Genomic DNA, 17,263 nt, shown 5'->3' with positions numbered 1-17,263 from the left:
TGCGTTGCATCTTCACATTTGGCATTTGGGTCATTGCATTTATTGGTCATGTCATCGCATTCAAATTCTGTTAAAAGTCAAAGTGAGCCGATTGGTCGAGATTTCACAGTTCGAGGTTAGCTTACCAGCTAGTTTTCGGCATTTTATGTCTAGTCCCGAACCGTCTTGAATAGGATGACTTTCTTTACAAACGCATTGGTGCGTTGCATCTTCACATTTGGCATTTGGGTCATTGCATTTATTGGTCATGTCATCGCATTCAAATTCTGTTAAAAGTCAAAGTGAGCCGATTGGTCGAGATTTCACAGTTCGAGGTTAGCTTACCAGCTAGTTTTCGGCATTTTATGTCTAGTCCCGAACCGTCTTGAATAGGATGACTTTCATTACAAACGCATTGGTGCGTTGCATCTTCACATTTGGCATTTGGGTCATTGCATTTATTGGTCATGTCATCGCATTCAAATTCTGTTAAAAGTCAAAGTGAGCCGATTGGTCGAGATTTCACAGTTCGAGGTTAGCTTACCAGCTAGTTTTCGGCATTTTATGTCTAGTCCCGAACCGTCTTGAATAGGATGACTTTCTTTACAAACGCATTGGTGCGTTGCATCTTCACATTTGGCATTTGGGTCATTGCATTTATTGGTCATGTCATCGCATTCAAATTCTGTTAAAAGTCAAAGTGAGCCGATTGGTCGAGATTTCACAGTTCGAGGTTAGCTTACCAGCTAGTTTTCGGCATTTTATGTCTAGTCCCGAACCGTCTTGAATAGGATGACTTTCATTACAAACGCATTGGTGCGTTGCATCTTCACATTTGGCATTTGGGTCATTGCATTTATTGGTCATGTCATCGCATTCAAATTCTGTTAAAAGTCAAAGTGAGCCGATTGGTCGAGATTTCACAGTTCGAGGTTAGCTTACCAGCTAGTTTTCGGCATTTTATGTCTAGTCCCGAACCGTCTTGAATAGGATGACTTTCTTTACAAACGCATTGGTGCGTTGCATCTTCACATTTGGCATTTGGGTCATTGCATTTATTGGTCATGTCATCGCATTCAAATTCTGTTAAAAGTCAAAGTGAGCCGATTGGTCGAGATTTCACAGTTCGAGGTTAGCTTACCAGCTAGTTTTCGGCATTTTATGTCTAGTCCCGAACCGTCTTGAATAGGATGACTTTCATTACAAACGCATTGGTGCGTTGCATCTTCACATTTGGCATTTGGGTCATTGCATTTATTGGTCATGTCATCGCATTCAAATTCTGTTAAAAGTCAAAGTGAGCCGATTGGTCGAGATTTCACAGTTCGAGGTTAGCTTACCAGCTAGTTTTCGGCATTTTATGTCTAGTCCCGAACCGTCTTGAATAGGATGACTTTCTTTACAAACGCATTGGTGCGTTGCATCTTCACATTTGGCATTTGGGTCATTGCATTTATTGGTCATGTCATCGCATTCAAATTCTGTTAAAAGTCAAAGTGAGCCGATTGGTCGAGATTTCACAGTTCGAGGTTAGCTTACCAGCTAGTTTTCGGCATTTTATGTCTAGTCCCGAACCGTCTTGAATAGGATGACTTTCATTACAAACGCATTGGTGCGTTGCATCTTCACATTTGGCATTTGGGTCATTGCATTTATTGGTCATGTCATCGCATTCAAATTCTGTTAAAAGTCAAAGTGAGCCGATTGGTCGAGATTTCACAGTTCGAGGTTAGCTTACCAGCTAGTTTTCGGCATTTTATGTCTAGTCCCGAACCGTCTTGAATAGGATGACTTTCTTTACAAACGCATTGGTGCGTTGCATCTTCACATTTGGCATTTGGGTCATTGCATTTATTGGTCATGTCATCGCATTCAAATTCTGTTAAAAGTCAAAGTGAGCCGATTGGTCGAGATTTCACAGTTCGAGGTTAGCTTACCAGCTAGTTTTCGGCATTTTATGTCTAGTCCCGAACCGTCTTGAATAGGATGACTTTCATTACAAACGCATTGGTGCGTTGCATCTTCACATTTGGCATTTGGGTCATTGCATTTATTGGTCATGTCATCGCATTCAAATTCTGTTAAAAGTCAAAGTGAGCCGATTGGTCGAGATTTCACAGTTCCGAGGTTAGCTTACCAGCTAGTTTTCGGCATTTTATGTCTAGTCCCGAACCGTCTTGAATAGGATGACTTTCATTACAAACGCATTGGTGCGTTGCATATTCACATTTGGCATTTGGGTCATTGCATTTATTGGTCGTTTCATCGCATTCAAATTCTGTTAAAAGTCAAAGTGAGCCGATTGGTCGAGATTTCACAGTTCCGAGGTTAGCTTACCAGCTAGTTTTCGGCATTTTATGTCTAGTCCCGAACCGTCTTGAATAGGATGACTTTCTTCACAAACGCATTGGTGCGTTGCATCTTCACATTGGGCATTTGGGTCCTTGCATTTATTGGTCAAGTCATCGCATTCAAATTCTGTTAAAAGACAAAGTGAGCCGATTGGTCGAGATTTCACAGTTCCGAGGTTAGCTTACCAGCTAGTTTTCGGCATTTTATGTCTAGTCCCGAACCGTCTTGAATAGGATGACTTTCTTTACAAACGCATTTTTTCGTTGCATATTCACATTTGGCATTTGGGTCCTTGCATTTATTGGTCGTGTCATCGCATTCAATAGCTGTTAAAAGTCAAAGTGAGCCGATTGGTCGAGATTTCACAGTTCCGAGGTTAGCTTACCAGCTGGTTTTCGGCATTTTATGTCTAGTCCCGAACCGTCTTGAATAGGATGACTTTCTTTACAAACGCATTTTTTCGTTGCATCTTCACATTTGGCATTTGGGTCATTGCATTTATTGGTCATGTCATCGCATTCAAATTCTGTTAAAAGTCAAAGTGAGCCGATTGGTCGAGATTTCACAGTTCCGAGGTTAGCTTACCAGCTAGTTTTCGGCATTTTATGTCTAGTCCCGAACCGTCTTGAATAGGATGACTTTCTTCACAAACGCATTGGTGCGTTGCATCTTCACATTGGGCATTTGGGTCCTTGCATTTATTGGTCAAGTCATCGCATTCAAATTCTGTTAAAAGACAAAGTGAGCCGATTGGTCGAGATTTCACAGTTCCGAGGTTAGCTTACCAGCTAGTTTTCGGCATTTTATGTCTAGTCCCGAACCGTCTTGAATAGGATGACTTTCTTTACAAACGCATTTTTTCGTTGCATATTCACATTTGGCATTTGGGTCCTTGCATTTATTGGTCGTGTCATCGCATTCAATAGCTGTTAAAAGTCAAAGTGAGCCGATTGGTCGAGATTTCACAGTTCCGAGGTTAGCTTACCAGCTGGTTTTCGGCATTTTATGTCTAGTCCCGAACCGTCTTGAATAGGATGACTTTCTTTACAAACGCATTTTTTCGTTGCATCTTCACATTTGGCATTTGGGTCATTGCATTTATTGGTCATGTCATCGCATTCAAATTCTGTTAAAAGTCAAAGTGAGCCGATTGGTCGAGATTTCACAGTTCCGAGGTTAGCTTACCAGCTGGTTTTCGGCATTTTATGTCTAGTCCCGAACCGTCTTGAATAGGATGACTTTCTTTACAAACGCATTTTTTCGTTGCATCTTCACATTTGGCATTTGGGTCATTGCATTTATTGGTCATGTCATCGCATTCAAATTCTGTTAAAAGTCAAAGTGAGCCGATTGGTCGAGATTTCACAGTTCCGAGGTTAGCTTACCAGCTGGTTTTCGGCATTTTATGTCTAGTCCCGAACCGTCTTGAATAGGATGACTTTCTTTACAAACGCATCGGCGCGTTACATCTTCACATTTGGCATTTGGGTCCTTGCATTTATTGGTCGTGTCATCGCATTCAATAGCTGTTAAAAGTCAAAGTGAGTTGTTGATCTAGATTTCACGATTAAGGGCTTTACATTAAAGGTTTTACATACAGTTATCATCTGACATATATACGTAAATTTAGCTCAAGAAATTTTAGACTAACCTTCATTATCTTCACTCTTCACGTCGTCATGCCCGTTTTCTTCATACATTTGGTTTTCTTTTAAGAGTCGCGCCACATTTTCAATGTCCAATCCATCCTGATGTTTATTACCCTTGGCAAATTCACTTAGTAAATTTAAAAGATCATCTTTTTCGTTTTTCGCGTCTTTAACCACTATATTCCTGGCATTAAGTACCGTTATTAGCAAGAAAGTTCCAAGTAGGCCGACAACGCTCAATAGCGTTACCGCGCGCATCTTGAAAAAGAAAATTGAATATATTTTTTTCACCAACAACCGTTCATTCAGTAGGTCCACACTCAGGTTTGTCGCGATAAAAAAAGACTGTATAAATGGGCGCTTTTGCTTATTATATATAAACATAAGATTGCCGATATCAGTTGGGGGACCGTTGACGTCATCCTTCTTCTACCTGAACAGATAAGCTTGTAGTCTTACGTGCAATGAGGCATATTGCCTTTGAAATCTCATTAATCTAATTAATATTTGCCTTTTGAACGCGGAATAAACTCAAATATTACACAATTCTTAATTTTCTGACGGTGACGAATTGAAATCGTCTCTTATTTTCTATTGTTTCTCCCTTGCAACTATTTAATTAAATCCTGAATCCTGATCTCAGTTAAGGTGAACCGTACACTTTTTGGAGCTATAAATCTGAAGAACTATCTTTATGGGGTTCAAATTATCGAACGTTAAGGATTCAATGTCAATGATTTTCATTAAAAGGTGTTTCATAAACTAATTCTTAACTTTGTCAAGTAATTCAACTCCAGGAGTAGAAGAAATAGATATTGAACTTTCACCTCGTTTGATCTATCATACCAAGAAATAATTTCTGAAGAAGTATTGTTTAAGTGGTGTTACGGTAATTCATTAAAGGGCCTATAGTATCCTATAATTTCATGAAAGGTCCTATAATATCCGATATTTTTGACTTAGTCGAAAGTTTTCGTATAGTTATTTATGAGCATTATTAGTCCTATATTTTCCTATAAAAACAGTTTTTTCTCCTATAAAATCCTATAATTCCAGGAAAAAATTCCCATTTCTCTTGTAAGGAATTAAGAATTTTGGCTTGGCTCCCTGCATGTGACGCCGTATGTAGCAGGAGGGAGACGACATAACGGTGTAAATTTTTACAAGATCGACATGAATTAATCAAGATTTCTTAGTATAATAACAGTAACAGTAATTATAGTTACAGACGTTACAGGCAACTACAGAAGGCCTAGGCCTGTAAAGTCTTTCTTTTATACAGTGTGTTACATAAAGGGGAGGGGGTAAGACAGAAGTTCAGTGGGTTCTATGAGCGATTTTGAGTCGAAAATGTTCTACAAGTCATGATTAGAGTGTTTTACGGATGACCCCTTAAATTTAAATCAGAAACTGAACGACAATGCTAATTTAAATAAGGGGTCATCCCTAAAACACTCTAATAATAAAAAATAATAATAAAAAATGTCATAGAACATTTTCGACTCAAATCTCTTTTAAAACCCGCTGTACTTCTTTCCTACCACCCTTTTTGCAACACCCTGTATATTCTGTTTGAAAGAAACGTTTTTATTCCAAATTTAATAACTTATACGCTGCTATCCCTTTGAGTCGAAATTTGATTCTTGTCCGTTTCATAATTTTTTTATATCGCCTCTAATTTTTAGTTAAATATTGCTTGATCATGCCGACAGTTCTGTTACATAGTTTCTAGTGTAGGAAGTTCTCCAATATCATGAACGTTAATAAGGTAGATATCGTATTACGAACACCTACCAGTTCTCTTCCCCTCTACCCTCCCCCGCAAAATGTTCGCCCGCTTCCTATTCGTCATCACAATGGGACTACGTTGACAAACAACGAGCGTTAGCTAGTTGATCGTTAGAAAATTTTATAAACAATTTTGTTCTCGACTACCACCTTTTCCCTCTTCTTTCCTTCGGGTTCCAAATTACCAAAAGTCAAAATGTACCTGTATTCAATTGATCTACGGTTTTGCGTTACCTTTAACAGGGTTCTTATAAACCTGGACAACCGTCCTGGAAATGCCAGGGAAATAAATTGACGACTAAAAATTCAGCGAGAACTCGGGGAAGTTTATAATTTTTAGTAAAATTCAAGGAAAATTCGGGAAAGTTTATAAATTTTAGTAAAATTCAGGGAAATTTATAATTTTTTGTAAAATTCAGGAAAATTTATATTTTAAAGGAAAATTCTGGAAATTTATAATTTTAGGGAAAATTCTGGGAAATTTATAATTTTTAGTAAAATTCAGGGAAAACTCGGGGGAATTTACAATTTTAATTAAAATTCAGGGAAAACACGGTGAAGTTAAATTTTAGTGAAATTCAGGGAAAACTCAGGAAAATTTATAATATTTAGCAAATTTTAGGGAAAAGTCAGGGAAAATGTAAGACTCTCGGATTAAGTTTTCTCTGAAGAGTTGTTCCAACTAAAAACAACCAATGCCGTAGTTATTACTCCAAAAAACCACTCCCGCAGTGTGACCTTTCACATTGAAATATAATATAAATATATGTAATTGCGAATGTCAGGGAAATGGGTTTTCCGAAAGTTGTACGAACCCTGTTTTACCCGATCTAGATTTCGAAATTAATTATAATTTTCGAGCGTAGACCTAATTTTCACGTGGAAAAAACTATGAACTTTAGAATTTTATTCATCCTTGACGATTATTTTAAAGTTCTAACCTTATTCGATATAAAGTAATATACCGGAAATTTATAACTGTAACGGGTGAAGCATCCGAGGAACTCATACACTCTCATACTCCCTGCATAGTGATTACCTGTGACCTGTAATAATTTTAACACTGTCAAGGGTTTTATTTTTTTTTAAACATTACTTGTAACCACCTCTGCTTGTAATTCATTTAGTACAGTTAAAAATATAGCTTGTGCACCAATTATGCTGAGTGACTGTTTCGAGGACGCTTTCATCGGTGTACCATGGATATGTATAAATACTACGTATTATGGATTCCCATATCTTACCTTCCACAAGGAATTTCGCTTAGGCGCCCGTTAAGCAGAGAATATTGAAGGGGAATCATTGAATTTTTCTCATCAATTGGTCAGGGCCGGATTAACCAATTTTGCACCTGGGGACCGAGACAATGTGCGCCAGCTTAAAAAAAAAGGAACAGCAAATGTTCCTAAGGGGGAATAGTTTAACTCAATGCGCCCCCAACAAGCCTTGCACCAGGAGGCCAGTGCCGCTTGCCCCCCCCCTTTAATCCGGTCCTGCAATTGGTGCATTAATGATGTTTAGGGTGATTAACAGCACCATAGCACATAGGATCAACTTTATAATGATTTGCCTGATCGTGCAACACAATTCTAATTCCTTTTTATAATAAACCTATTGGTTTAATCCACGACTAAATCACTACAATACTGGATGTAGGGATTGGCATTCATGATCACTAGAGAGGCTCTAAATATATGATAGATTTTGTAGATTCGGAAAACGTTGAGTGGTGCATACCCAGTTGTATATCCTCCCAGCTGGTCATCTGGTGTCAGTTCTCGAAAAATAATTTCACCCCCAGTCAAAAGACTTGTTTAACCACGAATACATACAGCTAATAGGAATTATTGTGTACCCATTTTCTCAACATAGGCGGATTTTGTGGGAAGAGCTAGACTAATAATGTATGACGAATTTTACCTCGCGAATAAACTATCTCGCTGCCTGTTGCACTTTGCACGCTCGCCTGACGTCTCGTTGCTATCAAGTAATGAAATCACAGTTTGAAAGACGTCAGAATACTCAAGTCCGGCCCACATAACTCGTGTAGAAATAAACATGGGATATATGAAGGCACAATGATTCTTATTAGCTATATGTATTCATGGTTCCACAAGTATTTTTTGACTAAGGGTGAAATTATTTTCCGAGAATTGACACCAGATGACCAGCTGGGAGGGTACAATGCAAGTGACTTGCGCAACCCTTTATACGCCCAGTCAACTGCTGAACTTTGCATTCTCTCTGACAGCCCAATTAAGAATAACAGGTGGGAAAAGAGGGGATAACCACTCTTCGATGTCCTATACACGTGTTACGTGTAATTGTTTTAGCACTTTATGGGTAGGAACGGTTAATCCCTTTAATACAGTAACAATTTCAAGCATTTCGAACAGTTTTGTAAAGTAACCTAAAATATTTTCGTTAACCGTTTTAATTATTTAAATAAACCTTCCCATGTGTTTTTGACACTATCGTGCGGTAGCCAAAAATGTTTAATAAACACCATTTTTTTCAGCCTAGAACTCCAGGTACTGTGTTGTATATTTTGTTTTCAAAGTATTTACAAACTTTGTGACTAGTTTAAAATAATACAGTAATCCAAATTCAAAATCATTCGGTCATTAGTTGAATTACCGTCTTAAATATCACGCATCTCTGATTTAGAAAGATTGAGGTTTATTGTTTTAATAAAATTAGAACACTACGCCTGTTAACCTCGCGTTGCCTGTACCAAGTGAAACTTGATAAAATCACGTAAACTCTGGCGCCTACCATCTTTGGTCCTAAAACTTTCCTTCGAAAACGATATTAGTTATATCTTGACTCTTATTTCCAATAATTGACACCCCCTAAAATCTCCCGGTATTTAAAACATTCACTTCGTAACGTAACACCGGGATTTTGTCCTCATCATTGTAATTAGAAGTTTGTGACGTGAAGTTGGAATTTTCGAGGCATGTTTTCTAGTGTATTTTTGTTGGAAAACCACTGGTAATAGCACCATTTCAAAATGGGAGCCGCATTGTCGTCTGTTATGTATTAGGGTTAAGACGGAACATCCGGTACGCATATCCAAAGAGATGGCTTCAACGTTCTCAAACCACCAAAGTCCTTTTGATTGAAGCCTAGGGTCTTTGGATCAACGGGAAAACAAGGTCATCAACCACCAGACTCTACTTTACCTCAACTTTTGAAGGTCTATTCTCATGGCTGCGATTATGCTTAGAGATGTTGGAGGAGCTTGTATTATATCCCTTTATAGAGCTATCTCAACTGTGACGTCAGTGCCTAGGTGAAACGGCAAACGTCACAGCTTAGCTATGTCAGTGGGCAGCCATGTTTGGTACCTCTTTGGTTCTATGGATAGCATGGGTGACGTCACACTAAGGCTTCTAAGATAGCTCTATTGGCGTCATCTTGGCCCAAGCGACGTGAGCTTGGTGGAGTACTCACCCATATTTCGGAGTATCATCCTTACCACAATGGAGACGTCGAGATGAAGATTCTCAGTGTCATTTCTATTTTCAAGAATAATAGAAGCTGTCAACTCAATTGCCCTGACTATCAAATTTAAAATCATCCATCGATGTTGATATCATAAATTCTGATTTCATCAAGACCCAGTAGGCCTAAATATTCAAGAACATGAGTTTAGAGAAGTGAAAATTGGTGTATGGAAGTTCATTGTCTTTGAGCACCTTGATGAGCCCTAAACCAGTTTTTGGTTGGATTTTTGACACTTAGATTGACCAAAAGAGAATTATTTCGCTTTTGGTGGAATACTATTCCACTGTATAAAATTATTTGTCCCTCTCGATCATTTTCGTTCGAAATGTTCGATAGTAAACCGTTGGGTATAAATATAAGTTCGAAACCTAGACCCTGAAATGATCGAGTCTAACAGCCATAATTTTAAAACCAGGAAACGACCCTGACGGCCCTTAAAGTTATGGCAACAAATGGTCTTTATGCGTTCTTGGTTATTTTGAAACTCTTATTGCGCTGTATTCCTGATAGTACAGGGTATTTCTGATAAGTCTGCCATAAATAAATGGGGATGCTCTTTATGCGATTTTGGGTCGAAAATGTTCTATGATATTTTGCCGTCCGGGTCGTGCACTGTTTTCAAGTTAAAATTGGAGTATTTTACAGATGACCCCATAAATTTAATTAATAAACTGAAGGACAATGCTAATTAAATGTAAGGGGTCATCCCTAAAACACTCAAATCATAACTCGAAAACAGTGGACCGGAGGACAAAATGTCGTAGAACTGTATCAAATAAAAAAATAATTCGACTCAAAATCGCCCAAAGAACGTCCTCCTTAATTTATGGCAGACTTATCATAAACACCTTGTACATAAGTTTATAACTTATCTATAAACGTATGCCCTGTATAGCAGTATAATATCCAAAATATACTGCTAAAAGTTTTGAAAACTACGCGAAACTCTTGAAGAAGCAAGACATTACTTCAAAATGTATTACAAATGTTTTTATATCAAAGTAATGGGCTTCAAATATATACCGTTGAAATAAAAGGGGATGGATTCCAATTTTTTTTCTCCATAAATACTGACACAGACTGATGAACCAATCGTAAAAGACGAGTCACATGTTTTTTTTATAGTTGGCATCAAAGTACAAACCCAAGCAGGCCGATTGGGAGGATAGTAGGTGGACCATCTTGTTACCCCGTTAATGTAAACTAACTAAAATGTATCAAATCTATTACACAGACAAATTTGTCTCCCCAAACAAGGAACTTAAGTCTCTCGTAGGGTTTTAGAGGAAAATGTCAGGTTTAGAGCAAAGTATGGACTGTTATGTTGAATTGTCCAATGCACTGACCAGTGAAATTAAGAAGGAGAGTTTCGTGGATTTTGGAGGTGAGTTTTTGTTTTTAATTTAGAATGTGAAACTGAAGCGCACTCGAAGAAATTCCAAAGAGCGATAGATCCTATAGAGTTTTAAAATTATACCAAAAGCCATTTTAAAGTCCAGTCAATAATACTGTTTACGTTAGACAACTATGTCACTGAAAAGACTTATCTCCTGACCAGTATAGTTCTAGAAAACTAAACCCTAACGGAAAACGGTAACCTTTAGGCTGAAGATGTCTTTCTTGAGGTTTTTTCGGACTCACGTTTTTGCCTAGAAATGGCAGTAGAGCCATAGAGGAGAGACAGTAGAAAAGTGGACAATTTAGCCTTTACCAATTATGAGAAAATCTCGGCAAATTTTTACTATTAATTTCCGGTTTTTTCCCATTGGGTGATTACTTTCTGTACAAGACATATCACTATTGGTTGAAAAATGTCGTCCACTTAACATTATATCTTCTATGGAGACGGAGAGAGAGAGTGATATTTTGACAAAGGTAACCAACGTGTCTACCAAGAAACCAAGTGCCGGAATTAGCTTCAAAATTTTTTTCGCGAACTGAATACAACAACTTTCTACTCCTCTACTGTATATCCTCTATGGTAGAACTGAAAGGCAAGTGGAAACCAATCGGAGTATGCGTAACGCTTTCTCCATACCTTCCAGCTCTAATGACTTTTGTCCCGAATAGAGATTACATAAACATAGAGTAATTGTTTCCTGGTATGATAAATTTTTAATGAAGGGTAAAACTGATGTGATTTTAACGTCTTCAGCATAAGAGAAACTCAATATATTACGAGATTGGAGAATATTGTTTTTCGGTGGTTTAGCTATGAACCCTCCACTTGCTTGGGGAAACGAATTTCAGCTAATCCACAAGTCAGATTTAACTAAATTTCAAAGTGCTTTTTAAATCACTGCTCTTAAAAAATCCAATCGTTGCTTACAATCCTAGGTGTTACTATGGGGCATATGGTCCCCGCTTAGATTTAAACCAAGTACCAAATATTTACTCAAGAAAAGTTTCTTCCCTTATTATAGTCATAAGTTTATACGTTCCATAAGTATGACACTACCTATACTTCGCAATGCTAGAGACTTACTGAGAGCTAGTTCAAGAACGACGATATCGAGAAATGACTGCACGCGGTTTATCAGTCCATCTTCTTATTTAGTCTGTACTAAGCCTTTCATAGCGCCTAACAGGCGTCGCTTTACGAGAATCTATGACGTTGCACATATGTCACTTCATTACAAGCTCTCATTAACCAGTGACAAACTTATGGAACACATCTTGTGAACTTACGCTACTACTACAACACTTACTCACTAACTTCCTAGTTGTCAGAAGCACAGTTTTCAAAGAAACTGAACACCTATTGTCCAACGCATCCTGCTTGAATCTATCCTCGTCGACAACCCCATCTTCAACTACAGAACTGGTCAATGTCAATTACGATGACGGTGGTCAATGCGCATCCATACAGTTGAACGAAGACTCGAAATCCCCAATTCCGAATGCTTGTGATTCTTCCGAAACCCATAATGACGACACTCCTTCAGAAGGGAGACCACCGTATTCGTACGTCGCTCTTATAACTATGGCCATCAAGGAATCTCCTCAACAGAAGTTAATGTTGAGAGATATCTATTCGTTCGTCTTAGAAAAATTTCCTTTTTACACCACCAAAAAGGGGTGGAAGAATAGCATCAGACATAACCTAAGTCTAAATGATTGTTTCATCAAGGAAGCCCGTGAGGGAGGTGGTGATAAGAAGGGAAATTACTGGACGCTTCATCCTAGCTGCGAAAACATGTTTGAACATGGTAATTACCGTCGAAGACGCAGGATGAAAAGACCATTCAGCCAAACAGCGGCTTCAGTTAGTCCCACGAACAGTAAAGTCATCTATAACGACATTTACACAGCGCCGATGCCCAATCCATTCTATTCGGCCAATCAGTATGGAGGTTTAACTTCAACCGGAAATATGGGAGGCCCATCTTCTAACTGGTCTTTGGAAGCGACTTCCGGTGGTGGTTTGAAGTACCACCATCAAACTTGCGTTAATACCCCCGCTACGCCACAAGCGATTCACCATCCGAGTTATTCAAGTTTGCACCATCACCATGTGTCAACGACTTACCAGTTGCCGGATAATGGTTTGCAATCTTTACAATTTGGACAGTTGTCTTCTATGAGTGGTTTTGGGGCTTTCTCGGCTCCCGGTTCGCCAGGTGGAAATTCCACCGGTAATGGATTGCAAGGATTTAGACATTGCCGGTCCAGACAAGCTCCATTATCGCCAACCGCTAATTGCGAGGTTAGGTACCGGCCTTATTGACCTTTGAAGTTCATTAGTCTTGGATTGAGTAAATAATAGTTCATAAATAAAAAAATTGGGCAGTTTTTTTACTTTATTGTTATAAGTAAAACCATGATAAAACTATTATATGACAAATTATCTTAAAATACATAAGTATAAAAATATAAATTAGTTACTAGTACCCTATCTAAATCAATATAAGCTTTGTTAATACGTTAAAAGAGAGAACTTTATAAAGTGATTATTGTTTTTAGTTTCTCTGTATTTGACAAGCTCCTTGATGTTTAACGTAAACTTTGATCTTTTTCGAGCACGATTCTCTCTTCATTTGACACTCGTTGGGGTATGTGACATTATTACTTCCGCATACTGGCTGGTAGCCAACTGGACAAGTTGTGATGCATTGGCACTCGGCTGTGCCTTTTCTTTCGTTCACTTTACAATCGGCGTTATACGGACAGTATTTCTTTTCACACGGTTCTAAATTCACCAACAGAACAATTCGAATTAATTTTACCTTTTTTGCGGTAAGCTTTTACGTGGTCTTAGCGCGAGCCTATCAGACAAGAGAGTAAAGGACTGGTTTGATACCACCTTAAATAAGATGGTTCGCGCTACTACAGCTCATAGAATGTCTAAATTCTTATATTCATACAGTGGAATGTTCAAATTATCCAAATTTTATTCTAACACTATGGCTCAGTTTCACTTATTTGTACTTCTCTAATTATAAACATAAACATTTGCACTTACCATCGACAATAACCGATCTCTTGTATGGCTCTCCTGTAAAATTAAGTTGAAATAAACTTCAATGAGACTCGATCGTAACGTTTTTTGAAAACCTACCTTTAAGAGCCGCTGAAATCCTACGCAAATTATGCACGGTAATCCTTAAAAGAGTAGCGTTCAATTTAAGCATCCTGTTATTGGGCAAGTACTTCAACAAAAATATCCTACTGTCCTTGGGTCTAACTTCATCGTCGCAAAACTCGTCGGTACCGAATCCCTCCAATCTGATGACCTTACCGGCTTTTAAATCAATCCCCGCGTCTTGTTCGAGAGGCTTGATGACCCTTTTAACCAATACTTGAGCTCCGTATTCCTCATCTGGCTGATGTCTGTCGACTTTATCTACGGTACCAGTTAGGATAATGTCCGATTTATCTTCCCGTAAATCGAGACGTTCTTGCCGGCAATCTCTAAAACGCGACCGTTCAGCTACGGTGACGCCCAATAGAACCAAGAAAACGAACCCAGCTGTTCGCATATTTGCGCTTTAAGATGAAATTACACTTATCCCGTGTATTTAACTTTGGAAAGACGTCTCCGTTCAAGGGGTCTTAGTATTCCTCTTGATTAATAATTTGTTTATTTTTTGTCCCGACGTAAACAATTTTATCTTCAAGTTAACATGTGGATAAGTGAAGTTTAGACAGACTAAAGAAACTAAAACGTTTAAACTTTTTTCAACCGCGTTTTGCCAAGAAAAAGGAAGCTAGTTTTAAGTTTTTAAGATTCTCTAGTTTAAGCTAAGCTTTGGGCGTGTGTGGGTGTCAGTGGAGGTGTGGATAAAAAGAGAGGGGAAAACTGGCTTCTAAAGTTTTTGGTGTACCAATTTATTTCTCCTCGCTCTTTCATAAGAACTTTTAAGTCGTGACACGCAACTTCACTTCTTCTTCTCCCAAAGCTAGACTGCCGTCGACGTCGAGGGAGAATGACCATATAAAGATCTTTTAACGAGAACTTACTATCCCGTCCGTGTTTGCGTAAAGGGGGAGTTAAACGCTCCTATTTCTTATCACAAAAACAAGACCTTTTGGGTTTTATAGTTTAGAGGCTGAAAAAAAAAACTGAAGTTCTTTTGATTTGAATAAGTCTAACCGTAGTTTGATGCTTGAAAATTACGATTTATACGTCTATATTGAGAGTTTAAACTTTATGTATAATTTAGTTTAAATAATAACGAACAGTACGCGTAGTTTGATGAGGGTAGTAGCAGAAGTATATACTAATTCTCTTATAGAGAAGTGTACCGGCCACAAAGCGGGGTTATTGTAACATGATTCTTCCTAACATCCCTTCCCTTAACTTTTGGAGCAAGGTTACTAAACCGAATCACATACGCAATAAATAGTTCCCTCGTCATTACTCTATTAGCGCTGCTTAACTATTTGTCAAGGCGCATGCGCTTGTGTGTTTTGTCCCACGTCAAGACAATCAAGGTTTGTGGGTTGATTGCTAAGGGTTTAGTACCAAACAGTTATAGAATTCACCCTTGCACGGTGCGATGCCCATCTGATGTTTGATGAGCAGGAGAGCAAACCAAAAGGGTGAGCCTGGGAAGAATCATGTTATGAAACTAAAGCATGAAGAGGATACAGTGTCATCCTTCTTCTATTATCCCCTTCTGGTAGTAGTTTTTTTTCCCCTCTGATTTTACCGTTCTTTTTACAAGCTTTTATTCAACTTCATTTTAATTTAGTTTGCTCTCTAGTTACGTCTATTGCGAAATCTTGCAAGCTAATTTTGACACACTTATTCCACAAGTTCAAACTTCTCAATGACAATACAAAAATCTCCACCTCTGGAAGATCAAGAGAGAAAGTCACGCCTACCTTCATTGGGTTTTCCTTTTGAATTAATTTTTAAAGCTTGTTTTTTCTTTCTTGAAATTAAAAGTTAAAGCAGCCAAAAATAAATCTTGATTCACCATTCCTTTAAATTAAATCTTCAAGACGGTGTGTTTAAAACGAGCTAGGCAACGAAATTTTAAATAATTAACAAATAAAGACAAAATATTTCGTTAAAAAGTATCTTTATTAAGCAAATATTTACACCTACATAAACCTTAACCATGAAAAAATAGTTATTAATAAATTTAAACATCGTAAATAATAATACCCTTACATACATTTTTGACAAAGAACATATGTACGCGCGATGAAATTACTTCTTTCCCAGAAAAAAAAAATCCCTAGGCGTTTTAATGGCGTTAGCCTCGGTTAATTTAAAATTTTAACTATAAATATTCAGGAAATCCTATTCGACCATTTAAAGTCTAACAATAACGGCTACTCATACTCTATTTTTCTTTTTGTATTTTGTATTTGAAATCCACGTATTCAGCAAACAAAACTCGTAGAAAAACTTCGCGGATGAGCTTTAGGACGACGGTTCAGACTATCCGCGGAAAAACAATTAATTTAACTCTGATTAGAGATGATAAACATAAAACTAAACGAGACCTTCGCTATTGTCTAACGTTTGTATAAGCGAAACGTGCGAAATTAAGATTCTAGACTTCCAGAAAGCGATGAAAAATGTAGACGAAAAAAGCACGGGATTTCTATATATTTCTTTTGGGATAACAATAACAATTTATTTTAGTTTAGAACCATATGCCATCAAGGTTTATGCCGCTGTGTAATCAGCCTCTACGCCAGAGTATACATTTATATCGTGACGGTATTTAATAATTTCTTTATACAGTCCTCAAAATGAATATGGGAGAATGGATAGCCAAAATGGGCAAGAAGAAAGATGGGTAAGTACCTGAATTACAATCATCTCTTGTATTTAGTAGAATAAATTAGAAATAATTACGTGGATGTTTATCTTATTAAGTTTTCATTTTATTTTAAAACTAAACGTATTGTTTAAATATGTCAAATGCCAATTATGTCTATATTATGAAAGTTAATTCAAATTGAACCAGGAAAAATTATAATTATGTCGAGATTCAATTTAAAACTTTGTCAGCCTAAATCTGTGGCGGGACTAAATGAGGAATAACTGAACATCGTTTCGAACCATTATTACAAGACGGTCACATGTCAATTCTTCTGTGATATAATCATAAGTTTATAAGATATGTTCCATAAGTGTGACACTTCCCATACATAGTTTTTAGACTAGGAGGATGGATACCATTTACACCAAGAGGCGAGGCTACTTTTTGCTGCACTTTGTCCGCCAAGTAGTCTGGAATCTTGGTGTAAATGGTATCAAACCTCCTAGTCTGAAAACTATGTATGCTTCGAAATGCTAGAGACTTACTGAGAGCTAGTTCGAGAACGACAAGCGACAATTGACTTCACTCGGTTTTGCCAGAGAGAATTTAGAAGGGGAGTGGAAGGGGTGGTTTGGAATGTAGTGCAACGTCGTCTGCTAAACGTTATCTAGGCAGGTCGGTTTCCGGTATGATGCGTTTGTAACAGAGAGATTTTAGAACATGTGACCGGAAACTCGCCTACCCCAAAAAGCTCAACGCGAC

The 17,263-nt window shown here is 37.8% G+C and overlaps 3 protein-coding genes and 1 long non-coding RNA gene across 4 annotated transcripts in view; all 4 read right to left on the bottom strand.

Annotated features, from left to right (window-relative positions):
* LOC149702968 (uncharacterized) overlaps window positions 1-17,263 on the bottom strand; it is a 201,414-nt gene that overhangs the window by 169,284 nt on the left and 14,867 nt on the right. The window lies entirely within an intron of this gene.
* Window positions 67-2,857, bottom strand: LOC149702971 (uncharacterized). Its single transcript, XM_089866882.1, has 4 exons — window positions 2,717-2,857; window positions 2,517-2,657; window positions 2,317-2,457; window positions 67-2,257 (listed from the first exon to the last, which is right to left on the bottom strand). The coding sequence occupies exons 1-4, from the start codon at window positions 2,838-2,840 to the stop codon at window positions 2,094-2,096; spliced, it is 570 nt and encodes a 189-aa protein (XP_089723008.1). The 5' UTR covers window positions 2,841-2,857; the 3' UTR covers window positions 67-2,093.
* LOC149702970 (uncharacterized) lies at window positions 2,893-4,556 on the bottom strand. Its single transcript, XM_089865806.1, has 6 exons — window positions 3,983-4,556; window positions 3,717-3,857; window positions 3,517-3,657; window positions 3,317-3,457; window positions 3,117-3,257; window positions 2,893-3,057 (listed from the first exon to the last, which is right to left on the bottom strand). Exons 1-6 carry the CDS (start codon window positions 4,362-4,364, stop codon window positions 2,894-2,896), a joined length of 1,110 nt encoding a protein of 369 aa, XP_089721932.1. The 5' UTR covers window positions 4,365-4,556; the 3' UTR covers window position 2,893.
* On the bottom strand, window positions 13,045-14,666 carry LOC149702969 (agrin-like). The gene is made up of 3 exons (XM_089865805.1): window positions 13,837-14,666; window positions 13,741-13,773; window positions 13,045-13,467 (listed from the first exon to the last, which is right to left on the bottom strand). Exons 1-3 carry the CDS (start codon window positions 14,255-14,257, stop codon window positions 13,238-13,240), a joined length of 684 nt encoding a protein of 227 aa, XP_089721931.1. The 5' UTR covers window positions 14,258-14,666; the 3' UTR covers window positions 13,045-13,237.

The sequence above is a fragment of the Phalangium opilio genome, unplaced genomic scaffold (genome assembly GCF_054372755.1).
Source record: "Phalangium opilio isolate 3A_F unplaced genomic scaffold, DU_Popi_V2 ptg000017l_1, whole genome shotgun sequence".
Taxonomy (NCBI): domain Eukaryota; kingdom Metazoa; phylum Arthropoda; class Arachnida; order Opiliones; family Phalangiidae; genus Phalangium; species Phalangium opilio.
Note: the sequence above shows the minus strand (reverse complement) of the source record. Positions and strands in the feature narration are given on the sequence as shown.

Coding starts and splice junctions, on each gene's coding strand:
- LOC149702969 (XM_089865805.1), bottom strand. CDS start 14,257: ATGCGAACAGCTGGGTTCGTTTTCTTGGTTCTATTGGGCGTCACCGTA. Junction 13,774..13,836: donor GATTTCAGCGGCTCTTAAAG/GTAGGTTTTCAA, acceptor TTAATTTTACAG/GAGAGCCATACAAGAGATCG. Junction 13,468..13,740: donor GAGATCGGTTATTGTCGATG/GTAAGTGCAAAT, acceptor TGGTGAATTTAG/AACCGTGTGAAAAGAAATAC.
- LOC149702970 (XM_089865806.1), bottom strand. CDS start 4,364: ATGTTTATATATAATAAGCAAAAGCGCCCATTTATACAGTCTTTTTTT. Junction 3,858..3,982: donor GAAGAGTGAAGATAATGAAG/GTTAGTCTAAAA, acceptor GACTTTTAACAG/CTATTGAATGCGATGACACG. Junction 3,058..3,116: donor AAAATGCCGAAAACTAGCTG/GTAAGCTAACCT, acceptor GTCTTTTAACAG/AATTTGAATGCGATGACTTG.
- LOC149702971 (XM_089866882.1), bottom strand. CDS start 2,840: ATGACCAATAAATGCAATGACCCAAATGCCAAATGTGAAGATGCAACG. Junction 2,658..2,716: donor AAAATGCCGAAAACCAGCTG/GTAAGCTAACCT, acceptor GACTTTTAACAG/CTATTGAATGCGATGACACG. Junction 2,458..2,516: donor AAAATGCCGAAAACTAGCTG/GTAAGCTAACCT, acceptor GTCTTTTAACAG/AATTTGAATGCGATGACTTG.